General features: G+C 41.9%; 3 protein-coding genes across 3 annotated transcripts in view; 2 read left to right on the plus strand and 1 right to left on the minus strand.

Annotated features, from left to right (window-relative positions):
- kcnh3 (potassium voltage-gated channel, subfamily H (eag-related), member 3) overlaps positions 1 to 5254 on the plus strand; it is a 156880-nt gene extending 151626 nt beyond the window's left edge. The window contains exons 12-15 of the mRNA XM_076746505.1: positions 732 to 988; positions 1414 to 1514; positions 1615 to 1667; positions 2447 to 5254. Coding sequence (XP_076602620.1) covers positions 732 to 988; positions 1414 to 1514; positions 1615 to 1667; positions 2447 to 3412 — 1377 coding nt within the window. The 3' untranslated portion in view covers positions 3413 to 5254. The remainder of the gene's footprint in view (positions 1 to 731; positions 989 to 1413; positions 1515 to 1614; positions 1668 to 2446) is intronic.
- A 766-nt stretch (positions 5255 to 6020) lies between these two features.
- On the minus strand, positions 6021 to 17580 carry armc8 (armadillo repeat containing 8). The gene is made up of 22 exons (XM_076746507.1): positions 17277 to 17580; positions 15582 to 15658; positions 14305 to 14376; positions 13956 to 14098; positions 13767 to 13864; positions 13005 to 13097; positions 12826 to 12906; positions 12639 to 12714; positions 12460 to 12550; positions 12296 to 12356; positions 11997 to 12197; positions 10838 to 10933; positions 10656 to 10738; positions 10172 to 10253; positions 9953 to 10039; positions 9758 to 9850; positions 9350 to 9499; positions 8719 to 8814; positions 8349 to 8444; positions 8088 to 8160; positions 7549 to 7642; positions 6021 to 7457 (listed from the first exon to the last, which is right to left on the minus strand). Exons 1-22 carry the CDS (start codon positions 17319 to 17321, stop codon positions 7424 to 7426), a joined length of 2022 nt encoding a protein of 673 aa, XP_076602622.1. The 5' UTR covers positions 17322 to 17580; the 3' UTR covers positions 6021 to 7423.
- Positions 17581 to 17824: 244 nt separating this feature from the next.
- On the plus strand, positions 17825 to 22959 carry dbr1 (debranching RNA lariats 1). Its single transcript, XM_076746509.1, has 9 exons — positions 17825 to 17981; positions 18664 to 18886; positions 18978 to 19102; positions 19184 to 19264; positions 19350 to 19435; positions 19583 to 19807; positions 19963 to 20040; positions 20133 to 20278; positions 21290 to 22959. Exons 2-9 carry the CDS (start codon positions 18690 to 18692, stop codon positions 22062 to 22064), a joined length of 1713 nt encoding a protein of 570 aa, XP_076602624.1. The 5' UTR covers positions 17825 to 17981; positions 18664 to 18689; the 3' UTR covers positions 22065 to 22959.
- The last annotated feature ends 295 nt before the right edge of the window (positions 22960 to 23254 follow it).

Here is a 23254-nt window from a genome sequence, read left to right on the forward strand (position 1 = left end):
AGCATGACAGGCTTCTTTTTGCAGGCTGGCAAAGATGGAGGAAAAACAGAACCACACAAAATAAAATAAGAAATAATTGGGATGTAACTGGTAACTATGTGCTTCTCCATTTCTTTTTCTGATTTTCTCTAACATGATGCCTCAAGGATGACAGGAAAAGTTTGGAACATGGTTCATACTGTTTAAGTCCTTATTACATGTAATGTCTGCTCTGCCCACTTTTTTCTCATTTATTTATGGATGAGTAATATTTAATTCCACATGTGTCAACAGACATACGCATACTAGAAAATAAATACACCAGGGTTCGAATCTGTCAGACATCACCTTGCACTTTTGTGAATCTGCTCCTCACAACTAAAATGTTCCAACTACAAAAGCAATGTTGCTTAAAAAAAATCTCCAGAAAAGAAATCTGATAATTAATGAAGGAATATCCTGAATGTTTGCTCACTTTGTGTCGGCTTAAATACTCTGTTGGTGGAGGGAGTGTGTTGGACTGAAGTGGCGAGAGCACAGCTCATCAAACAGTAGAATCTCTTATGTTTGTCTGCCACCCACTGGTGTAACCATGTCACTGTGTTCAGTTCACCAACACTGTGAGTGTGATGCAACTGGAACAAAACACTTTACCTCTCTGTTGCTGTTCGTAACAGGTGTGATGGCTCTCCCTGCTCACATCATGTCAGCGTGACTGGATTCAAACTTTGATCATTTTATCTGTATCTCAGGTGGACTGGGAAAGTAACGGGGGCTTGGTGAAGAAGCTGCCGTCCATCCGTGAAGATGAGGAGGGTGACGAGGAGCAGAGCTCGGTGTCCCGTGCTTCTCGCTCCCCGCTGCGTCTCAGCAGGGGGCTCAACTCGCCCCTGCGCTCCCCTCTGCTGCCACCCAGGCCCTTCCGCGCCCCCTCTGATCATTCCCGCCCCACCACCCTGCAGATACCGGTGGTCAGCTTCAGCAGCGCGCCGCCTGAACTCAGCCCCAGGTAACACACATGCACAGGTGGCTAAAAAAGAAGTAGCCAAGTATGACCAATAATGAGAGAGCTTAAGGAGAGAGGTTCAAAGCACATCCCAAGGCAGAGGAGCGATTGCACAAATAGGCATAGGTGTCTGGCTGCCATGGTAACCTGGATCACATGGGGCCTGGCTGCTGTTGGAAGGTGTACAGGTTTTCACATCATAGGATAATGTGTGTACATGGAAATTAGTAACCGTGTCCATGTATGCACAGAGGTTAATGACACCCTGTCTGCTGTGCAGTGATGCAAACAAAAGCTGCTGACAGAGGAAGGAAGGAAAATACTGTACAGCCAACACAGATACATTCTGTAATTTGAGCTCTTACAGTCTGATTTACATTCCTCTTCCGTGCACTTCCTCTTCATTTTAATCCCTCTTTTCTGCATAGGTTCGTGGATGGCATTGAAACAGAGAGCAATTCCACCTCATCACAGAAGTTTGAGTTCAGTCCCAGCCTGTCACCTGCAGCACCGCCCTCTCCATATCCAGGTAACACACACAAACGTGTAAAGTCTCTTTTGTCATTCTCCGAAGACAAGGTTTTTCTGGAGGATTAACGTTCATTTGTGTTTGTTTGTGTTACGTGCAGGGATCCGGGAACACTCAGAGATCAAGCAGAGTGTATCTAAACTGACTGAGGAGGTGAGTGCTGACTTAATGTTTACACATTTACCACAAGGCTGTAATTATTATCTCTACAAAGGAGCTTTGTTTGTTTGTCTGTTAGACAGCAGAATATTTCATAAACTCTGGGACAGATTTAATTGCAATCAGCCTTTTTTCTCAGACAACATGTTTTCATGTCCGAGGAGTAAAAGCACAGGTGTAAATAATAAAATGAATGGTGGCTGATTTCATTTAGCTGCTTCAGTTTCAGGGGTCTGGTACTGAGCGCAGTGGCTCATAGTCACACTGTCATTGCTTACTTGAGCCATTGCTCACATTAACATTGTTCGACCATTGTTCTTAGTAACACCTCTGCAGTGAAAAGGGTCTGTTTGGTGAAAGTTAGGCAATGGGCTGAGAAAAACAGACAGCACCACCTCATGGCCATTAATCAAGCACTTTTCATTCGCCTCATTAAAACAGTGAGGCACTCAAGCAAAGTTCTTTGTTATTTTAGTATGGTGCAGTTCTGCCTAAACATATTATTTCTCTGTCTTCTCTAAATTCAGTACTGTCCTTAAAAGATGTTTTTAATTTCCTTTAGAATAAACCACACCCTTTCCTAGGATTGCTATACAGACCTTTACTCACATCATTTACTTATTGGAAGTATGATTCTGAATACTTGACTTCCATGAAGTATTATACAACGTACCATTATTTTTACTTTAGTACTTTAGTTCTTCCACCATCTTCTGTGTGTGTGTGTGTGTGTGTGTGTGTGTGCTTACACTTTGTCTCTCCTCACCATACAGATGAACAGTCTCTCAAAACAAGTCTCCAAGCTCAGTCAGGAGCTGCATGAAATGACATGCCTGCTTAAGCCGCTCCTCCAAACAGCATCGCCACCACTCATGATGACCATGTTGCCAAATTTAACCCCACCCCCTAGCAGTGCCAGCCAGCTATCTACAAGCACCTGTCTTGTGTTACCACCCCCCGCCACGTCCTGTTCCCCCCAGAGACCTGACACTCATTCCCTGTTGGACAGTGGAGACACAGAGGGTGTGGATTTGCCAGGATGCCTTCTCCCAACTCCTCATTCACCAAAAAGGCCTCATTTGTCTTCTTCAGCATCACCACAGACCCCACCCAAACCCTCAGATGGCAACATGAAGGATCATACCCACTCCAACCTCCCCTCACCTGAGGAAGGACTTCCTGAGGGATCCCCAGTCCTCCAAAGTCTCTACGCTTCCTCCAGTAACGGGATATTTCTGCCCTCACCGCAGGACCAGCCTCCCCTGGCCTCTCACACCCCTTCACCTTCTCTCTCCTTCTCCATGTCTCTCTCCTCCTCGCCATCCATTTCCCCCTGCCAAGGCCCCCACCCGTCCCGACCTGGCAGCTGTACCAGCAGAGGCCTACTCCCCCCGCCTCCCTCCCAGGACACCCCTCCTCCCTTGTCCTCCCACTGCTCCGCTCCCCCATCGCTCACAGCCTCGCCTGGAGACTTTCGGCTGAGGCCTTCCCCTTCCGTCCCTCTCGTATCCCCCACCACCTCCCTCCACCCTTCCACCCACTCCCTGCCCTTGTCTCTGGACTTTGTTAGAGATACCCAGACTCCACCTTGGTGTAAGTCACAGCTGCGACACAGGGATTCCAGACCTGTCACTCATCCCCAGGAGCTGGAGATGCAGGAGTGGGGACGACAGGTGGAGGAGGGGAAGACCTCCACAGAGCACATCAGTTTCATTAATGAAGAGGAGCCAGCATTATGAACAGGTTCAAACTGAACAAAAGTGAGGGATGACAGTAGACTAGCAGAGAATGAAGGAGATGGAAAAATGGATGCAATGACATGAGATCAGGGAGAGTGATGGCTGGACAATGGAATGAAAACTAAAGGGAAGCAGACAGCTGCTCTGGTCACGCAGGAAGTGATTTGTAATGCTGAAAGGACAGACAAACACAGACAAACACACCTGGGAAGCCAAGCCACAATGCCAGCTGTCAGTGAAACAGTGTGAAGGAGTACTTTCTACACTGATCAACCACAGAACTGCAACAGCACAAATTTTCTTACAGTATCAACACTTCGGTAGCATCAGTCGATCCCTGCAGCGACTGGGACACATAAGACCAGAGCACATCTTTTTCTCTGGTTCCACTGATATCTGGAGCCTAATTAAGCGCTCTCCAGCTAACTGAACATACAATGTTGCTTTTTAAACCCAGTATGGATGTCTCCTCAAAGGGCAGGTACAAACACACATATCTCAGTGGGAACCATGTCTTTACCCAAGACAGATCAGCCGAGCCACCGCTCTGGGACTGGGAATGTAAACTCCTCATTTAGTCTCAGTCACATCAGGTCACCTCACCTGGAAAGCCAGTTTGCATCATCAGTGGGATTATTTTTAAAGAGATGTGATTATCTGCCTCTGGGCTGATGGTGGTAAACACTCAGCTGACATCGAACCGTCTCTTCAGAGTCATACATACAAGACCATTATTCATGTTTGAAAAAGAAAAAAAAAACAAACAAAAAACAAACAGGTCTACCAGAAATGTCCAGATTTTCTTTCCTTGTCAAAGAATTTTGACGTATTCAGTCTAGTCAGTAGATGAGCATGGAAATGGGCACAAATGCTTCTATTTGAGTGTGCACTTTGTCTGAGCTAGCAGTTAGGTCGTGTGCCAAAGACAAAAGCAAAATTTATGAAAAAGTGGGGGAAACACTAATATCATAAACAGCACCCATATGTAACTAACATGACTGTTTACAACCAGCCTATCAGATTGTACAGCAAACTCCCACATGCCATCCAACCATTCGTGCCTTCTCCATATTAAAGACATTGACTTCCCTAAAGTCCTTCACCTGTTCACTGGAAAGTATCTGGATCAAAATTTACATAGAAAGCCATCAGCGTCACTGACAGAGTACACTTGCACCTTTATCTAAAATGTAACTTATTTATTTATTTAGGCTTCATATTTATTTATTGTTATTGATGAAAGCAATGAGGATATGGGAGATCTAACAGGAGCAGACTGGGGAGGAAGGATTCCTGTCCAACTACATAACTGGACGCACTCCAGTCTGAGTGCAACCTTCCTAGTTCTTATGTAGCACACACACATAAAGCTTATCTCGAACACGCACACAAATTCCATCATCTCCAACCTCTTTGCCAACCACTGAGCTTTACGCTGGTATGAGACAACAGCCTAATGCTAAAACTAGAATACCCAGGCTGCATTACTGTGGAGGTCTCAGGACTTCTGTACTTTTTTTTTTTTTTTGCTTTGGTGAGGTGCTTTGTGCACCACATTACTTGTAATATAGACAGTCAGATTTCTGGTTTCTATTTTCTGTAACAGGAGCAGGGCGGGGGCTAAATCAAGGGGTTTTAAATCAAATGCATGTCACAGCTTTTTTGCATGAAGAATGTGCCTGCTTTTGAGCTGTAGAGGGCCGAGGGCTTATGGGAGTAGACAAACTGCCTGCCCTATCGGAGGCTGTTGGGTTTCAGATGTGTTTTATTAAAGATCGCTGTTACATAAAACCTTTACCAGGATTACATGCTGTACAACAATAAAGAAGTGTTGTTTTGTAAGATCTCAGAGTCCTGTGCTGCTCTCAGTAACTGTTAACCTCTCCTGCATTAAAATTACATTCAAGTCACAAACGTAAGCATTTGTTCTCTGACAAAGAGAGAGCAGAGATGTCTGAAACACTCAGAGGGTGAGAACACGTACCACTCTTGGGAAGTTATTTTCTGAAATTCTTTAGACTCTTCCAACAGTATGGATGAAAAGATATTCTACAAGACAAAAACAAATGCCTCATTAAAGTTGCAACTTTTGCAAAATGCAACAAATATATTCTCATTATAAAATGTAAAAGAAATAGAAAGTAGCACATAATAATGACAATTTTTTAAAAATGGTTCATATTGTATAAATTAAAGACAGTTTATTTCCAGATTGTTAGAAGAATGTTCTGGAATTACAATCTATTCTCAGAACAGTGGTTAAGTGTCGTTTAAAAAGTCTTTGGGTTTGTCAAACATTGCTGTGTATTTGTTTTTCAGAGAAACTGATTATTAACTCTGAATATCAAACTCGCAATTGGCTGCAATACAAACTAAATGGGAAGTCCACTGAAGGGACCATTTGAATCCTTGTAGAAACGACAGAAAAGACAAAGTTCAAGTTGAATTTGATCCTTTACTTCATCTGATTGCAGACGCTAAACACGAGGCCACCCCACAGTCCTCTGCTTTCATCCAAAACGCTTTTTCCGGTGAATCAAAACTGTAACCATACCGTACCCTCCAAGGAGAAAGAAGACGCAACACAGAAGAAATCCTTCTTCAGGTCTGCATATATTTTCAATGGTAGCAATCATTCTATCAGAGTTTCAGTGAGGTTTGAAATGCCAGGGAACAACACTCTGGAAATATCCTGAAGGGAGAAGAAATGATATGATAGAGGGATGAAACACAATGTAGCACTTGTTTCTGCTGCTGTGGATGCACTTAGTGCCTTACACTCCAGGGGCCAGTCTCAAATTGTTCTTCCTTTACTCCTTACATCTACTCTGTCCTGGCTCGCTTCTCAAAACACATCAGAGGAAAGAAACCCGGGAGCTTTCCTTTATCCCTTTTGACAAACACACAGAGGGGGGGTGAGAAGTGCAGAGAATGCAGAAACAGCAACAGACATCAAGTCTTATTCAATAGAGGTGTGAGGATACATGCATCCTCTCATCTCTAGTGTTCTGTGTACTCATGCCTGTTAATAAGTAACGGGCATGTCAGAGTAAGCACTCTGGAACTACATTTCCCATTGGGACAATAAGGATATTGGACAGAAGTGACAGGCTCCAGTGCACGCAGAACCACAACGGTGAAGAGAAAGAAAATCAGGGGAATTACATTTCTTTTACTTATTCTCCTCCATAGACCATGTTCAAAGTCAGACACGTAACTGAATCAGACTGTAGTGGAGTCACCCTACTGTGCCAAGAATCATGGTTCAGAGAGAATGAATGAAAACAAACAGAGGGTCAGGAGAAAATAAAAATCCAAAAATATATATTTGTTTATATTTATATATATTTATATATTTTACGAGGTATGTATCCACAAAAAAGAAAACACCCAAAATTTCAAAATAGGCAGTCTGTGTTTTTCCAAATGTGTCCTTGCTTGTGATGCCTTAAAGGAAACATTATAATATTAATAGTAATATTAATTAAATTTTTAAAAAATAAAACTGGGAAGCTTTGCTGTCCAACAGCCCTGCTCTTGTGTCAAACCTCGAAGTCTGGTTCTCTGAGACCAGAATATCTCTGCTATAAGGAGTCCAAAAGCACCAAGGTGGCGCTGGTGTCAGGCTGCTGCACTCCAAAAGAAAAAAAAAAAAAAAAAAAAAAATCACAAATCTCAAATCATATAGTTCCAAAAGGAAAAAATTCACTTCATTGTTGAAAAAGAAAAACAAGAGAACCCCTCCTAACCATTGATTTCCCAACAACCACGGTCTCAGAGTCTCCAAGATGAGGTCTGGAGTGAGCAAAACTGTTGAGGTTTAGTTTGAGGTGGTGGTATTGGGTGGTGGGTGGGAGGTGAAGGGAGGCCAGCCACAGGTCCAAAAAAGGTGTCTTTGTGCAACAAAACAAGCCTCAAGATTAAACAAAAGAAGAAACAAAGGAACCAATGGCAGGTGTCCTCCGGGCGATTGTTAGTTAGGCTGGCAGTAGGGATCTCGCTCCTCCGTCGTCATGCTAGGTACTGCTGCATCGCTGTCTTCGCCCTGACAGAGAGACAGAATGAGCCCAGCCTGCTCAGTCAATTTATCATTAATATCAATGTTTTGTGATGTATGATTTGCTATTCTGGCCCACCTGTCGCTGAGGTTGGGGTCAGAGGCCTGGGTGAGTTTGTGCAGGATGTCTACAAAGCCCATCTCCCTCAGCTTGTCCTGACGCTCCTGAGAACCTGAGAACACATTCAAGCAGGAGAGAAAAGACATTCAATCCAACAACTGCCAACAAGTAAAATCCCATTTCAGCTTTGTGCTAATTGTTCAAAAAAAACACATCATTAAGCATTTAAAGGATGATCATTACTGTTTCGTAGACAACAGGATTCAGTACTTGAAAGATGAACAAAATACTGATTGTGTTTCTGGATTTCTACAACTGGACAATAACAAATTGGCCCTGCATCGATACCAGACAAAAAAAAAGATATTTGCTAGGCAAGATATGAGCCTGTAGATGCAGCGATCAGATTTGTTACAAAAACACAGTAGTGATACACTGGAATGTGAATACGCCTTCAGCTGGACAACATGTCATCAGAAATGAGAAAACTTCTGATTCATATCTCTGAAGTTGGCCTTTTTTCATTCCTCCTTCCACTTGAGTGGTGTGTCCCTTACCGTCCTCTTCATTCCAGATAAGGTTTGAGATGCAGAAGGTGGCGGCAAGCTGCAGTTTCACATTCGAATGCCCCTGCAGGAACAACAAAAGTCAGAAAGATTACAAGTGAGGAAAAACAAAACAAAAGCACAGTTCATGTGGTCTTAATGAGATGTACCTAAAAAAAAAAAAAAAAACACCAAAACAACAACAACAGTGCACTCTTCAGTCGGTGCAACACACTGGGGTGGAACAGTGGCTGATGGTATTATATACAGTACCATGTAGTATTTGATTTTCTGGAGCATGTCGTCATTGGTCATAATGAGTTCCTTGGCTGTGTTGCCGTCGGCGATGTTGGCTAGGATGCACAGCGTCTGACAGACATGAAAAGTGTGTTACATCAGTGCTGTTAACTCAACATTTTGTTCTTTGTGATTCACAACAAAATCTAAATTCCAACTGATGTGTTTCCAGTTCGACAACTACCAGTGGACATGCCGAGCTGAATTAAGACTGACCCCGGGAGGACAGCCTATAATCACACTCACAGAATGTTAAAACTACTCTGCAATGCAGGTTTTTCCTGCAGCTGTAGGATGAACTCTGTATGACAACCATTTGTATGCATGAGGCAGAGGGCATGCTCACCTGTTCTTTGACCTCTATACTGTGCTCTGCTTCCAGGATTAGGGTCACTGCCTGCATGATCTGCTTCCCATGAGAACTCATGATCTGGTCAATGTGCTGGCAACATTAAGGATCAAAGGGTCAAGGGTGGCTAGTAAGCAGGAGAGAATCAGTATGCATGCTGAAGATTTCTGGACAATTTATGCAAATTCAGCAGATAGAGGGGCATGTCTATCAATAAGGTTGGCACTCAGGTGAAATACTACAATTTTTCTGTGACATTCCATAAACATCCCCATGGGACATCTCTAAGCACAGTGCTGAACACAACAATTCAAGCAGCAGCCTGCAAACCAAGACAGTTTGACCTGTGATAGTGCTGAAAGAGTGCTATTTTGCACCTGCACGAGTTTTCTTTGTGCGTAGTACTACTGAGCCTGTCACTGACTACATTCTGTGTGGTATACGCTGGATCTAAGGAGAGATCTCATCATGTCTGGAACACATATACCAAGCCACCAATATTCCTGAAATTGATCAGTAAACTCTACTCATTCCAGTCTATGATCTCATATTTCTTGCAAAGGAAATGTTTCATTTACTGTTCATTAATAATTGTATTTGTATGCATGTGTGTGTGTGTGTCTCTCACTGGGCGTGTTGACAGCAGATTGCGCAGCAAACCGAGGGTCTTCATCAGCACATTTGTGTCAGGGTCCGATAACAGGCGGAACAACTGTTCGGTACCCAAACACCGGACAATCTCCCCCTTCACCTTCTGATCTGCCTGGAACGCCATGTTCTTAACACACACAAACACAGGTTTTGTACTGAAATAGTCTGGCAGTATGAGTCACTGTGTGGCAATGAAAAAAGGATCGGCTATATTATACTTTAACTCCCTGCAAGCTTCTATATAGAATTTTAGACACAACAGTTTTGCGGTAGAGACAAAAAAGAAGAAAAATGAGAAAAACAGATGTTTCATTATATCCAAACATTTACAGTTGATGGTTGTAAGAAGCTTACAAATATAAAAAGTGTAAACTCATTTTCTTACCATTAGGGCCCAGATCCCATTGACCCTCAGTGCAGGACTGTCACTCTGTGTGAGACTGCATAGTAATTCAATTACCCCTGACTCCAGGATGGGCTGCAGATAAACAGAAACAAATGCTCTCACTACTGAAGTCAAAAAATCAATTCTGTGTGTGTGTGTGTGTGTGTGTGTGTGTGTGTGTGTGTGTGTGTGTACCTCTTTGCTGGGTGAGAATTCCAGTAGTAAATTGCATAGTGTCGAGGAGGCCATGACTAGGACTTCATCTGGGGCATTCTGCAACAGCTACACACAAAAACAGCATAGCACATTACTCAACTGTAGTATCCAAATACAATATCTTCCTCTCCAAAGGTGTACAAACATGTGCTTTGCTGTATGCACTCACTAAACTTATCTCCTCCAAACTCCACTAACCTTCATGAGGGGTTTCCACACCGCATGGTCATGGAAGCTGGTTCTCAGCTGCTGCACCGACCGCGAAAGACTGTGAAGACACCTGGACAAAAAAAAAACTTAAATTTAACCAGTTACAAGATTGGTTTGATATTCCCTTCAATAAAATTTAAAACCCATTTTGGTCCTAAATGAACCTGCAGAGTAAAAAGACAAGTGGATGCATGTAGATAAACAGCACATTTTAGGAAAAAACTTCTACAAATGAAAAAGCACCCTGTTGGCTAACATATTTTGATAGAATTCAGAGGGGAGACATTAGAGCACCATTTAAGTTAAATATAAATTCAATGCTTGTTTAACAATTGTCAGTTTAATTCTTGGTTCATGGACCAGAGGGAACTAAAGTGAACTATTCACAAGCGTAGGTGAGCCAGACAGAAAGAAGTCATGTCAGTGTCAGTGTGCCATCATGAGGGTGGGAAGACAGAGCTTCACACCGTACCTGACAGCTGCCAGACGGACTTTAATGCTGGATTCTGATAGGCCACTGACTATCCTGTCCATCATGTTCTCTGTCTCTGTGATCTGAAGAAAAAAAAGGGTGGGGGGGTGATTTAGAATATAAAAATGTATGCATACAATTATATATGCAAACAAAAGTACCACCAGCCAAGGGAAGGTCACCTTTTTTCGAATGTCCTCATCGTTGGAGCCTAGTGAGGCGTAAAGTTTGAAAGCAGCTTGTCTCAGCTCGTGTGCATGCTTCAGGTCATGGTCCAGCTGCAAATGACAGAGAAGACATAAAGTGACCTGGTGCATAACATCAACAGGTGATAGAACTTTTTGATTAGAGAAGATATCTTTTAAGATATATTAATTAAAGTCATTGGTATCTCTTACTAGTTGCTGAGTGACATAAACTGCAAATGACCATATTCAAAAAACACACAAACAGCATAATTAGACTGGCCAGAGTGCTGTCTGATCAAAATACTCTATTCTAATAAGCAGCAGAAGTCAGGCAGAGCATGTTCATGTGTTTTGGGTGTGACTGCTGTGGAGGGAGGCATGAAAGGACGGGATGGGGTTTTTTTGGTTGGATACTTTCAAAATCTGTCTTAATTTTGCAGGTTTTTCCAATGTTACCTACTGCAGCTTCAAGAAAAAAAAGTGTGATTATCATTTTAAGCCATGCTTAAAATAAAGGTCAGTTGGTCCGTCTATCACTTTGGTCCAGACTAAAGTATCTCAACAACAATTGGATGAATTGGCATCATTTTGTATAGACATTCGTGGTCCCCAGAGGATGGATCCTGCTGTCTGGGCGATACCCTGACTTTTTCTGTAGTGCCACTATGAGGTTGCCATTTGTGGTTTTGAGTGAAATTAAAAATTTGCTACACTCATTCAAGACTGCATAAAATGCAATTACTTGCTGATCTTCTGACTTTTCCTTGAGGGTCACAATCAGGTCAAAATTCCAATTAGTCCAATACACTGGTTAAAACTAATACTTTGACTTAATACTTGCAAACTGATGATATTCTCAGCCTCAGCTGTTTAGTACTAGTGCATGCTAAAATGCTAAAGTAGGTTGGTGAACATGGTATACATTATATCTTCTTAAGAACATGAGCATATTAGCACTATCATTGAGAGCATGTTAGCAAGTTGATGTTAGTGTTTAACTCAGCACAGCCTCACAGTACCACTAGTATGGCTGCAGACTCTTACTCTTGTTAGTCTAATGCTACAGCTCCATCGCAGACACCTACATCTGCCCCTCTTCACCCCACTAAAATAAGGTCACATGAAAAGGTCGTGCTCAGGCCTAGTGACTCACCCTCTTGATGTCAGTGATGGCAGACACAGAGCTGGGGTATTTGAAGTAGTCAGCCAGCATGGCCACCAGGTGGTCAGTGGTGCTTGCGATCCTCTGCAGCTCCACATCGGGCTCCATCAGGTAGGCCAGCGTTTCTGCACCCTCCACCCTTTCTTCAAGCAAATGTTCTTTACTGCACATCCGCACAAGGCATGGCAGGGTCTAGATGAAAATTACAAGGTCACATACACAGTAAATAAAGAAGTACCATTGATGTAACATCATAACAGTAATGATGATGAATCTCAGAAAATCCTGACCTTTAGGACTATGCAGCCATCATCTGTCCTGATGGCACCCGCTCGACACATGTACGTTAGACTGGGACAGAAGGAGAGGAGGTCAGATTCAAGCAAAAAAGATGTAAGAAATATATGCATTTATTATTAATCAATATTAGTTCATACGGTTTTATGTCACTCACCATTTGGCTGCTGTTAGCTGCATTTCAATGGGTTGATCCCTTTGCATCATTCTGACAAATACCTGAGAGAGCAGCTCACCATCCACCAGCACTGGCAACAAAAACACACATAAACTAGGGTTGAAAAGTAAAGTTTACATGAAGAGATGAGAAGAGACGAGAGATAAGAATTTCCTTACCATTCACCAGTGTCATGGAGACCTGAGTGTTCTCATAGGCCAGGACTGAGAAGCACTTTAACGCCTGCATCCGGACCTGGAGAGGCAACAGATAGAATGATAAACAGAGATAATGGAGTACTGTGATTAAAACATTGTATCAGACAATATGGTAAATGCATATGCTCACAAAGACACAGGCATATACCTTATAAGACGGTGAGATAAGTAGAGGGGCAATGTTCTGGATGGCGCCATGGTTAAAAAGAACCGTCTGGTGCTCTGGGGTCTGGAGAAGACAAACGTCCAATCAACAATGAATCTTGGTTTGACTACAAGTGCAATGGAATCCAAGATGTTTTTATGTGAACAAATACCAACAAATACCTTACAACAGTGGGAGAAGATCTGTGTGATGTACTCCTGGGTTCTCTGTGAGCGGCTCAGTAGAGACATTAGATGGGGGATCACAGTGGAGTCCTTAAAAAAAAAAAAAACAGTAAGAAACAAATATTATTTCAATATGGAAATATTCAGAATTAGAGGTACACTGAACTGATATTATCTGAAGCATCAATATCAGCGTTAATGCAGCTTTTAAGTACCTGTACTCGGCATTCATTTGTTTGTTTCAAATACCACAATAATCACTTGGGCATTCACTTTAGGCACAAAAATCTGCATAAATCAATATTTCTGATATTATCATTGAACCATATGTTTGTGTAATGTGAAACTACAACTAAGACTGAAACTGTTAATGCTTTGGTTTCACAGTCTGCACATTTGCTGAATGGCTGAGTCTTGGCAAAGAGTAACCAAAAATCAACTGACACAGCTTTCAATTTTGATTAGTTAACTACACAGATTCTCCATCCTTTTTTCAGATCAACTCTAAACATTTCAGTTTCATGAGGCACAGTGCTTTTTGCACACCAGGCTAAATTTATGTTAAGCTGCACTGTTATGTTTGTACATTCATGTAATCATTACATTTAATGGTATAATAACAATATAAATGACTAAACCTCATAAACATTGAGATGGCTAATGTGGACTCAGTGTGCTTGCTGATCAGATTAGATATGTCCAAAATTGTACTGGTGCAAATGTACAGACAGCAGGTAAAACATGTACATGAAAACCTACAGTATAGAGCAGCTGCACAGGGGTGACTGAACTTATGAAGACCGTTCTGAGACATCGAAGACAAGCTTCAATGAAGATCAGGTCTGGACACAAGAGACCTGGGAACACAAAACACAGGCGTTGTATATGTCCGTGTCTCTGCAACTCACCAAAGATGCATACATGAGTATTTGTGTGTACCATCCTAACCTTGAAGAAGGGCAGGGATGATGTGGCAGTCCACCAGGGACTTGATGTTATTCTCGGTGCCCATAGCTAGGCTGCCCAGCACCACAGAGCACTCTGTCCGCAGCTCCAGACTGGACGAGCTCTGCTGGAGCAGGTAAAGTAACCTGGAACCAACAAACACAAATACACTGAAGCAAGTTCACTGTGAAGGCTGCTAAATAACCTGGGTAGACGATGCTACCTCATTAAACTCAAGCTTGCCATGTCTGTATCTTGGGTGTAACTAATAACATTTCGATGGTCAGAAAATGGGAGTTAGGAAGGCAGATAAAGCTTGGCAGTGGAAGTGGAAAGGTGTGCAGGGACATACCTCGGTACAGCTCCAAGGACAATCAGATTGGCCTTCTGCTTGTTGTTTCCTATGACAGCATTCTTCATGTCACTGAAGTCAGACATAAACAAGATGAGGACCACCCATAGCAATCTATGAGTCAACTGGCGATTGTACTTCATTATCAATAACACGTGTTTAAGTTTTTATGGTAATGCTTTGATTACAGCCCAAAATATGCAGTGCAAGTCTTCCCAATTTATACTGCAGTTTTCCCTTTCAAATGGTGTACCACTGAAGATGTAGACACATACATGCAGGTACAAGGCAATGAAATGTGAGGTTAGGGAATCAAGGGGTTACAACCTGGGAACTTAAAAATATTTTTTAATGTAGCTATTTTTTAACTAATGGGTACATATTTTAATGTTATGTGGTTAAGTTTGACCGACTCTCCAGTTAAGCTAATAGTTGTCAGACTGCTCAGGGATTGTGAGGGGTGATCTTCAGCACAGCAGAGGACACACTTCTGAGAGTTTGTTAAAGTCTCTCTCTCTCTCTCTCTCTCTCAACTGTGTGTGGACTGATTTTTATAAATTGGATCCACATTGTCACAATATTCTATGTATTTACAGATGATTCCATTTTTCTTATCACATTCTGCTCTTCTGTGCAGGTTTTCTGCATTGTGGAAACGCAGGGCTCTAAATAAAGACAACAGGCAGACATTTTCCAAACTGTGGAGCAGAGAGGGTTTCCATTGAGCTGATGCACAACACAGAAGGATACAATTCATTTGTATTCAGTGCATTTTGTTTTCCATGCAGCGTTTCCTCTAATCTGCAAGTGTCCCATATGATATCAGATAGCAGGTGAAAGAGGCTAGTGGAAAAGTACAGCTATAGCAGGCAGTCTGTTCAGTCAGGTGCTCTGTCAGTGGAGCAGTATGAGCTGTAACCAGAGCTAGTCTCTTCAGAAGTTAAAAATAACGATGAAATAGGCAGAGTGCAGGTCATCACAGTTGAGAAAAGACTGAGAGTTATCGTCAGATTGAGAGGCAGATATGAAGTCACACTGTAGAGTGAAATGAATTTTGAAATAATCCATCACATCAAAGACTGTGCATGTAAACAGAGAGTTCGGAGTACTTTTATTAGTTAATTTAATGAACGACATGTGAAACTCAATTTAGCAACACCAGCTGACTTACTGGAAGAGTGTGGACTTAACTGAGCCAGCACATCTGCGTTCATCAAAAAAAGAAAAAAAAAAATGCACTAGAGAAGACATTCATAATTAAGTGCTGCTGGACTTACATGACTCCCTGCAGCACTTTCTGTGGGTCGGGGTCGAACAGTCTGTCAACATAATGGCGACTAGTGGCAGTGACTTCCTGCATGAGGACAAACATAACAGGAACAGTGGTGACATAATTCACTAATGCATACATTTTCCAGCTTGGACTACCTTGCTAGAAAGTTAATGTGAGTGCATCTTGCTTAGTTTCTATCACACACAACAAAAAATAACAAATACAGTGGACAGATTTAAGCACACGACTTTTTGGCACTTTAAGATCAATTTAACACCACAATAAAAACTAAAATCTGAGAGAAAGAACCTGTAGGATCATACGTCTGCATAATCAGGTTTATTTCTTAATGGAAAAATAACAAGGATTTAAAAAACTACGAACACGGCAGCCATTGAACAACATTTTAAATACATGATTTTTGACACTTGAACTAAAATAAAGGCTTAATTGCTTGCAGATATTGACAGACTCCCAGTCATGCACACTGACACATATAGCAGCATCCATGGCAGGGCCCTTTAAAAGCTATTATACGTGCAACCAGTGGCTACATCAAACAGCAAAAAAAAAACTGTTTATATCATTGAAAGTTTTAACCAAAACTTTCCACATGACCCAAAAGCAGCAAACCTCACCAAGCTCACAACATGCTGCTACCATTAGCTCGTGATGCTAAACATTACACGCTATCAACAAGGTGTTCAGCACATTCTGTTACGTCTTCACAAGGTTGTTTAATTTCAGTTTCAATTTTTATTATACAAATACCATACAAGCAGCAACTGTGCTGCTTATGTTAAAAAGTTTAGATGGCCAAAATGTAAGCTACCATAATATCTGGAGGGTCTACAACAGTCTCGTTTCTACCTTTACCGAACGTGGGGGCGTTTTACTATTGCAGTCTCGAGTATGCTCGCTTTCGCTTCTCATTTAACCTTAACTTCAGCCAAGTTACACCTCACAGACATTGTCACCTGCTAGAATACACAGCAATGCCACACTAGCTGCTAGGCTTTCGGCTGTTTCCAGACCTAATTTTACCCTGTCGAAAACTCTTCCAAGGGATAGGCAATCGGTGAGCTATGTTAGCTTCGCTAGCTCAACCGTATGCTAGTCGTTAGCCGAGGTTACTTTGGAGCACCACACGTTAGCTATCTTTACAACGTTAAGTTTCTTATTATAATTAGCGACCTGTAATAGTGAAAGACAAATACTATAGCATGGTTTCAATGAAAGGCTCAACTTATTTTTCCCTATGCATTATGCAATACTTTAAACGTGCTTGGATATTTTCAATATGAACTGTAGTGACAGTACTCTCACTCTTAGCAGTTAGCTGCTAACTCATACCGAGTGACAGACAGGTAAGTCGTTTGATTTTGTTTCCTAATATACCGACGGGGAGGACGGACACATTAATCGCCTGCATCCCTTCACATGTTCAGAACGTTCCCGCCCATCCGGACGAGGTCAGAATAAAAAACCTTTGTCATCGTCTAGTACGTAGGCGGACCGCTATAGTGCTACATGTTGCAAAGCCTTTAACTTAGCTTGCAGGCTAACAGAATACCCTTCTTAACTTGGATTGTTCTTAGCTTCTTCATATGTCTGATCAAATTATATGACCCACTCACTGTTGGAGTGGGCAAACTGTCAATTTGACAATGCAACTTGAAACTATGAGAGTGACACTCACAGACAGTACACTGATGCGGAGAGGGGCCTCCAACAAGCACGCCATCTCTCTTCCCCCGATCGAGCGCCCCAATCGGCGCAGCACTTTGCAGACACTCCGCCCCCCAGAGCAACTGTGTGCGGCTTTTAAAAAGTAACTTCAGCTAAACCACGCAACGCTGGCGCTGGCGTTATAATTGAAATAGGGTATTATATTCCTTTATGGTTTCGGCAGTATCACAAGCAGTGGATATAACCTGACGTTACAACAAAAACCTACACTGCTAACTTGGAGTGCTATCTGTCAGACAGTGGATTTGCCAATTAAGTAAATTTTGTTTATAAATGTGACGTAGTGATGTCTCTTTGAGTTAGATTCGATACGACAACTTGGCCCATAAGATCCACGAAATGGATACAAAATGAGCGCAAAAAATGCAGACTATGTAACAGACACAAACTTTACAGACAAGAATGCTAAATAACCCATAAATATAAAAAACTGTGTCCCACAAATTTTTAGTGGAATCTACTGCCAGTGATCAAAAGTTGCTTGCGCAATTTGAAGACGTACTGCGCATGCGCGTTTATTGTGGACGCGAGGTGGGAAAATTCGTTCTTTCACTTCTCTACAAACCTGGAACATAAAGATGATTTTCAGAAAACGTTTGTAACTTTACAGAGTACTCAACACAAAGACATACTCTTCAGTTATTAATTCATCGCCGTAAGTACTCAGTTTGGTAGCTTATCTTGTTCTGCTGTGCTTTTGAGAGATATATGGTTCACTGTTTGGTGTCGGGTCGTTACAACGAGATATAACGTTATGTTACATTACCTACGTCGCTTAGGTCGCCATTTGTTGGTTATTTTTGCAATTAAGTTTATAGTTGTGTGTTAGAACTGGACGCAAGTACACAGAGCACACAAAACAGCAACGGCATCGTGGCCACGCACATTAGGTTGAATGCCAATTAGCAGCAGCCGCATTTGTCAGATAAATAAACTGGTTTACTTACAATCCTGCTGCCCCTCCATGTTAGCCTCTGTTGTATTGACTTTCGTTACACTGAGTTAAAGGGATGTCTGCTTCTGTGCTGGACAATACAACTTCAACAAGTGATAATCTGTACTCGCAGCTACTGTTAAACTGTTTTTGATTGACTGTACCGATACATGTGAAACCTAATAGGAATCACCTTTGTAACATTCTTGTGAGTAATTTTAGTCCTTTTCCATTGTCCGTACTAGCATTGGCAACGTTCTCAACTTTCGTTTTTTTTTTTTTTTATGCGGACAGATCACCAAAATATTATTTCCAAAGGAGCAGGTCTCAACACCTCCATGTGTGGAGGCTGACAGCTCTTTGGTCAGCACAGAATACAAACCAAGACTGTGATTTTCTCCAGGGTCTGCAGCTTCTCTGTTGTGCAGCATGAAGATTGCAGTAGAAGGCTGTTGTCATGGGGAGCTGGACAAGATCTATGAGACAATTGCCTATCTGGAGAAGAAGGAAGGGGTAAAAGTCGACCTGCTGCTTTGCTGTGGAGACTTCCAAGCTGTGCGAAATGAAGGAGACATGAAGTGCATGGCGGTACCTGCCAAATACAGAATGATGCAGACCTTTTACAAGTCAGTTCTATGGTCCTGCTTTTTCATGTTTAGAAACATTGAAGACATGACTAAGGGCATTTAAAAAATTAATATTACTGTCTTTGTGCAGATACTATTCTGGAGAGAAGAAGGCTCCAGTCCTGACCATCTTCATTGGAGGGAACCATGAGGCTTCCAACCACCTGCAGGAGCTGCCTTATGGAGGCTGGGTCGCACCAAACATTTATTATCTGGGTAGGGACCAGCACACAGTGGATAAGATGATTCTCTCTACCTGTCTGTTAATTCCCAGGCCTGACTGACATATTTTCCCAGGTTATGCTGGTGTTGTTCGCTACAAAGGTATTAGAATTGGTGGCTTATCTGGAATCTTCAAATCACGTGACTACAGAAGGGGTGAGTTTATTTTTCTTTTACTGTTTTAAGGGTTGAAGTTATACACACCATGCAGTATGTTTACAAGAAATGTGCGCTCTTTAAGGTCACCATGAATTTCCTCCATACAACCCTGATACGCTTCGAAGTGTATACCACATCAGAAATGTTGAGGTATTCAAATTGAAACAGGTAAATGTTTTCCTCACTTGTTCTCTCACACACAGTTCAGAAGATTGTCCATTTAATTTTTTGAACATTGTAATGTCAATGTGAATGTATGTAATGTCAATGCAATGCAATGTAAATATTGATTCAGAAATGTGTATTTCCACTAAGATCCAGATGCCCATAGACATTTTCATGAGCCATGACTGGCCTCGTGGAATATACTACTATGGAAGCACAGGGGAACTATTGCGAAAGAAGAAATTTCTGCGTCAAGAAATCGAGTCCAACACTCTTGGAAGTCCTGCTGCTGAAGAGCTCCTAGCTCACCTCCAGCCCAGCTACTGGTTCTCTGCGCATCTTCATGTGAAATTTGCTGCTATTATGAAGCATCCGGTAAGAGTGACAGTTTTTCTGCCTCAACTATATTGCTGCTAATATCAGTTTTACCTGCTGATACACTTTAGATTGTGATTTTAATATTTCTAGGTATCAATCTAATACTGTAAACCAATGTATTATACCATCTTAGTGAATTCTCTCGTCTTTAGCCCAAAGGCAATGCTGGCCCTCGTATAACCAAATTCCTGTCCCTGGATAAATGTCTCCCCTACAGGGAGTTCTTACAGGTGAGAGGAAGTTTTGTTGTTAAGTGTCCTCAGCCCAGGTTAAGGTGTAGGAGTGATCATTCAAAGCAGTCATATGTATACTTGTGTTGCAGATTGTGGATGTTCCAGAGAGACCGGGTTCATCTGAGGGTCTTGAGTATGATCCAGAGTGGCTTGCTATCCTGAAAGCTACCAACAGTCTACAAAGGACCACCCCACACTCCTGGAACCCCCCAGAGAATAATGGCCTGCATGAACGGTACACAGATATTGAGATATAAAATTAACAGGCAAAGTAAGTGCATCAGCCGAAAGTGAAAAGGACCAAAAGCATCGCTCACAATCTGAATACAGATTTGTGAGTCTGCATTTTTTCACATTGAAAGTCTGCTGACAGAAATTAAAAGGCAGTAATTTCGAGCAGTAATGTAGCTGTGACTAAAGCCCCGCTGAGGCAGTCCTACCATCTGCTTGTATGTAGACTTGACCATCTCAGACAATGAAGGTACAAAAAATGATGCACTAAAAACCACAGAGCAATACATTCTGGAAATAATAACCAACTAAAATAAACAAAAGACAAACCTGATTCCAAGAAAGATGGGATGCTGTGTAAAACAAATAAAACAAAATGTGATCATTTGCTAATCCTTTTTGAATATACTCAAAAACAGTAAAAAGACAGTATATTTCATGTTTGACCTCATGAGCTTCATTGATTTTAGCAAATATGTGTTTATTATGAATTTGATGCAGCAATATCTTTCAAACAAGTTGGGACAGGAGTAACTAAAGACTGGGAAAGTTGTGGGATGCTCCAAAAACACCTTTTTGGAACATTCCACATGTAAACAGGTTCATTGGTAACAGGTGATAGTATCATGATTGGGTATGAAAGGGGCATCCTGGAAAGGCTCAGTCGTTCACAAGCAAGGATGGAGAGAGGTTCACCACTTTGTGAACACATGATTGCATAATGACATTACTAAGGAACACTTTGTAAAAACACTGTTTGCAGATGATTGCATTCTGGTTTTATTGATGTATTACAGTGTCCCAACTTGTTTGGAACTGGGATTGTAAGGTTTTTTTTTTCCATCTGGCAGTTGACAAAAGAAATAGCAGCATACATGATAACAGCTGGATTGAAATCTGGAAATTTGAGTCTGGAAAAAATGGAACTTTGAAATGGAAAATTTGTCAGGACCCTGTTTGGGCTTCCAGTTTTGGTTCATGCTGTCTTTTATAATATGGATTGTCTACCCATCAGGTGGGACTTCAGAGCTTCAGAAGCAGCTATGATGCAGGTGGTGGAGGATTTGAGCGGTGAACTTGCCATTCCAGACAACTTTAGCCGGACTGTACCACCCTATGACCCCAACAAGCCCCAGCCCCATGCCACCCCCAGCTGCAGCACCAACCCTCAGACGACCGAGCTCTGTGCCACGTTTGGTCTCACAGACATCTATGCCCAGGTTGGGCAGGGAGGTGTTGAGGTGGGGACAGTTCAGGACAGTACTGGAGGGGAGGAGGAGGATGAAGATGGACATAGTGTAGAAAGTGTGGATGAGCCTAGTGAGTACCCGAGCGACACCTCTGGATTGTCAAGTTCATTTAATCCAGATGAAATCACAATAGAGGAGGAGTGGGAGGAGGAGGAGGGAGAGAAGGGAAAGGAGGAGGTCGAGGGCAAGTCTAGCTCAAAAGCGGCAGTAAAGGGAGATTCTGTACCCGTCAATGAAATCCACACCCCCAGCCGTATGGTTCTGCCCAAGCCCAAATCTGATGCCTCACCCACTCTTCTGTCCCACCTAATGAACCTGCCACCTCCCTTCCACTCTACCCCAGCAATAGTTTGCCGTCAGTCTGGAGCGGAAAGGGAAGGACACTGTGAGGGTGATGATGAGGATGCCACAGCTGTACGTATCCTAAAACGTACCAGCGATGAGACCGGGGATCTTGGCAGTCGAAGCACAACTCCAAGAATCAAACGCAGGAACCAGGTCATCTATACGACAGCGGAGGATGACGAGGGTGAAGATTAGAGGTTAGGGTGAGATTGGGTAGAAGATAAGGACTCAGTTCATACCATTTGTTACAGAGTGTACAGTTCCCCATTAGTTTATAGTGATTTGTAAAACGTCATTAATTTCCATATTTACTGTCTGCATTTTATACAGCTGCTGCTATGAACTGTACGAAGCAGAGATATGGCTTTGTTAAACTGCCCTAAAAGCAGACTGTACGTGGTAAAAGCACTCTTAGTTTCTGGATTCTGTTTCCACAGAAAGGCAATAATAGCCATAAAAAATGTTTTCTCTTTATTCCAATATGATTTTTATATATTTTAATTGAACCAAGGAAATTTCAGGAAACAGATTTTTTTTTGTACATATGATTTCAAGACAACAGCAGTGAGTAGAGGCTGGAAAATGAAAATGTCCTTTTTTAAAATGAATGAATGACAACGTACACTATTGTACAGCCACTTGGAAAACTCTCTAAAGGAACTAATGAAATGTGGCTGTTTGTGTCTCTTCTCACTAATCGAACACACAAGGCAAGTGAAAGAAAAGCAATCAGAACTCTGCACTCAAAGCGCCATTCACAGCTTTATTGAACACTATACATAATCGAGGTGCTGATGAAAAGTCAAGTCTTGTTTTAATGACCTTTGTCATCTTAAGTGCACAGAACATTGAACCTACTTGTGATCACTGAAGAATGAATAAGTGAATGCTGTTCAATGTTTAGAAGGAGCTGATGAGTTCTTTGTGTTCTTGGGGGAAGAACAAATTTTAGCTTTTATTTAAATACTGATCGAAAATGTCATTGTAGTTCAAATCTTCTGAGACCCTTAGTTTTCCATATTTTTTTTTTATCAAAATGCCTTAATATGCATGGTTGTGAATCTGAAAATAAAGATTTTCCTGGACACCAGTATTTAAGTCAAACTGATTTATAACATTGATTAGAGTCCTTTAAACAATCCATTCCAGCTTCACAAGTGTGCTCTACTCAAATCAACGTTTCATTCAAATTAAGACAATATATAACATTACAGTGTATTCAACAAGAGCTCTTGACATCCATACAAAGAGCCAACACAATAATAGCCTAATGACAGGGTATCAAGTTATTGGTAATAGTACAAGCTGATGTCAGGGAACTGCTTTTCCTGAACTTTGCCTACGAAACACACACACTTAAAGAAAGCCCCAAATGTGATTCACAG

Source organism: Chaetodon auriga, chromosome 13 (genome assembly GCF_051107435.1).
Source record: "Chaetodon auriga isolate fChaAug3 chromosome 13, fChaAug3.hap1, whole genome shotgun sequence".
In the NCBI taxonomy this organism is placed as follows: Eukaryota; Metazoa; Chordata; class Actinopteri; order Chaetodontiformes; family Chaetodontidae; genus Chaetodon; species Chaetodon auriga.